Source organism: Hyperoodon ampullatus (assembly GCF_949752795.1).
Source record: "Hyperoodon ampullatus genome assembly, chromosome: X".
Classification (NCBI taxonomy): Eukaryota; Metazoa; Chordata; class Mammalia; order Artiodactyla; family Ziphiidae; genus Hyperoodon; species Hyperoodon ampullatus.
In genome coordinates this window covers 114,874,195-114,877,483 of record NC_136913.1, presented here as the reverse complement: position 1 = coordinate 114,877,483, position 3,289 = coordinate 114,874,195, and the positions used below count along the sequence as shown (strand labels likewise).

The 3,289-nt window shown below is 40.2% G+C and overlaps 1 protein-coding gene across 1 annotated transcript; it reads left to right on the top strand.

Annotated features, from left to right (window-relative positions):
• Nucleotides 1–380: 380 nt before the first annotated feature.
• Nucleotides 381–3,026, top strand: USP26 (ubiquitin specific peptidase 26; the record flags this gene model as incomplete). The annotated part of the gene is made up of 1 exon (XM_079728117.1): nt 381–3,026. The coding sequence occupies one exon, from the start codon at nt 381–383 to the stop codon at nt 3,024–3,026; it is 2,646 nt and encodes an 881-aa protein (XP_079584243.1).
• Nucleotides 3,027–3,289: the final 263 nt, after the last annotated feature.

Below are 3,289 nucleotides of genomic sequence, written 5' to 3'. Positions count from 1 at the left end.
TGGGAGTAGAGTTTGAGTTCTATCCAGGCATTTCTCTGATAGCGTAAATAATTTTTCTTGATTTTCTTTACAGTAGCGGTCTTGCTTTGGGAGTCAAGACTCTGCCTTCATGCAACCGTGGACAGTTCTTGAAGCATATCGGTTTTATCACTAAAGAGCTGGATATCCAGAGCCTGAAGAAGCTCTAGGATAAAACTAACACTTGAAACAGGATCATTCTACATAGAGAACTAAGAACTATTACTTTGGTGTTGTCTCCGAAGGTGAATTGGCCAACAAATTGAAACTTTAAGATTGTCGATAATTCAGGATACGTGTATTTTATTTGTAAAGAAATCATGGCTGCTCTAATGGTACATGTTTTTGTCCAAATATGGGACATGAGAAGAGTGCTGTCCGAAGTGAGAGAAGCATACATTGAAATAGTGGAAAGAAAGGGGAAAATGATATTGGTTGTCTATTTCAGTACTGGAGAATACATAACTTTTCAGCTAAGTAACAATATTAAAAACATAGTCCTTAGACCCAAGGGAGAAGACCAAAATAGTCTGTATTTAAGTTTAGAGACTAATGAGTTATTGTTTATTGAAAGATTATCCTCCAGAGATGCCAATAATTTGAAGATGTTCCTGGATAGAGTCCATCAAAGTCATCTTCAACCACCCGTAAGACCTGATGGGGATGGGAGTATCTTTGCCAGTACAACAACACAGAAGGCACGTGGCAAAACTGCATCTCAGAAAATACGTAAGATGTCAAGTAGTCAGTCTTTTGAGAAAGAAAGAAATGAAACACCTGATGATAAGGAGATGCCTTTGCTTGCATCAAAATCGTCAACATCTACTGGCAAAGAGTTATTAGAAAATAGATATGGGAAGAGGAAAAGGAGGCCATCATCTGGCTCAAAGATGAATAAGGATTTCCTGAAAAAGAATACCTCTGCGAGAGGAAAGTTATCAAAGAAGAGACCCTTGAGATGTGTAAGCCACAATGAGAAGGAAAAATTAAGGTTAAAATGGTTAAAACAGAAAAATAATTTGGAACTTGGACCTTCATTCAAGATCGATTCTACTGGAAACCCTTACCTAGATGTCACTGATCTTCTCCAAAGAGCGTCTGAGAAAATGTATTTAGCATTTCTGTCAGAATCAAAGTATGGTGAGGACGACCCAGAGTGGGGCAAACTCAAGATGACCTTTGACTTTTACCTAGAGAAACTATTGCAAGGCCTCCCCAATTTGGGAAACACCTGTTATATGAATGCAGTTTTACAGTCCTTACTTTCGATTCCATCGTTTACTAATGATTTACTCAATCAGGGCTTCTTCTCATGCGGTAAAATTCCCCATGATGCACTTAGCATATGCTTGGCACAGCTGCTTGTTTTGAAAGATATTTATAACGTAGAAATCAAGGTGAAGTTACTTGTGAATGTTAAAGAAGCCATTTCAAAAGTTGCAGAGATATTCTCTGGCAACAGGCAGAATGATGCATATGAGTTTTTAGGTCATTGTTTAGAACAGGTGAAACAAAACATGGAACAATTAAACACAAGTTGGAAGACTAAAATTGAATCTGAGGAAGGACATTTACCTCAACAGGTTTCTGCTGGTAGTGATGACGCCAAGGTGCTTGTTTGCCCTGTCACCAGTAATTTTGATTTCGAGTTGCTGCACTCAGCTATTTGCAGAGGCTGTGAGAACGTTGTGTGTAAGACAGAAATGAGCAATTCTCTTTCCATCAGTATTCCTCAGGGAGCACAAGCGATTCCCTTGTCTATTCAATCTAGTTTTGATCTTTTCCTTGAAGCAGAAGAGATTGAGTATAATTGTGAGATGTGTAAGCACAGGCGTTCTGTTGTAGTGCATTCATTCAGTAGGCTACCCAGGGTCCTTATTATTCATCTGAAACGCTATAGATTTAATGAGTCTTGGTCCTTAAAGAAGGATGACCAAGAAGTCATTATTTCCAAACATTTAAAGTTATCTTCCTATTGCAGTGAAATTACCGAATCACCGCTTCCCTTAAGCAAGAATGCACCTCTTAGGGATTTCCAAGTCTTAGAAATCTTTAAGATGAACTCTGAAGCCATAAGTTCATTGACAGCTTCAACAAAGCAGACCTCGCAATCCAAGGATTCTTTGGCTCCACACATTAGATCAGAAAAAGAGTCTGAACCACAAAAACCCCAGACTCTTCATAAAGCTTCAAGCTTCAAGCAGCAGCAAAAAGACCTGGGAAAATATTCTAAACTAAATATAATAGAGTCCACATTGGCAAACTCAGAACATGGAGCAGCCATTGCAAGAGAGCTATTAGCAGTAGGCTTAATGATGAATCTGGAAGACAGCTCCCTTTCTCTGAAAGGTACACCCACCAGCAGCTCAGGTACATATCGCAAAGTGGGTGAAAATCGAAAACTAAAGAAATGCAAGAGAACCAAGAAGTCTACAGATTTTGAGAGTGTGACTGAGACCACCAAAGAATTTTGTAAAGGTGAAGACCCCAGAATTTCAGAAGAATCTTGCAAAGTGCCTGAAGAGACCCAGCAGTGTGGCAGGATAAGGCTCTGTGAACAAGACCTTTGCCTGAAACTGCTTCAAAGCATTCCAAAGCCAGATACCCAGTGTTACACGGAGAAATGCAGACCTACGGAATTAAATTTCCAGGGAGCCAAGGTGAATTCCTTAGGTGCATTGGGTTCCAATAAAGACCCTGGAAACAAGGGCTCTCCAGATGTGGAGAAGACAGAATCTTCAGCCAAGAAACCAAAAAGAGAAGCCAAGATGGGAGATAGTCATGACTATCGGCTCATTGGTGTTATCAGCCATCTTGGAAAGAGGCCTACCACCGGACACTATGTCAACGATGCCTACAACTTTGAGAGGCAAGAGTGGTTCTCTTACAATGATCTGCAGGTATCAAGTGTCCAAGAGGCCCAAATACAGGAGGCTAGGCTTTGCACCGGGTACATCTTCTTTTACATGCACAATGAGATCTTTGAAGAGATGTTGGGAAGGGAATAGAACTCCCAGCCTCATAGCACAGAGGAAGGAGTAGTAAAAGTAGACTGAGGAGTAGTAACAGAAGTAGTCTCCAGCTCACATACATCTCCTTAACAACCTCTTTGACTATCACTTCCTCCATGGAAGGAAAACTTTGAACTCTAGCTGAACATGAAGAGGCAGTTATCATCTACAACCAAAGTTAAGCAGAAACACTTACTTAGAAATAAATAACTGTTCTAACCCTGATACAAAAACCTCAACCCCACAGTTCCAGCTGATAA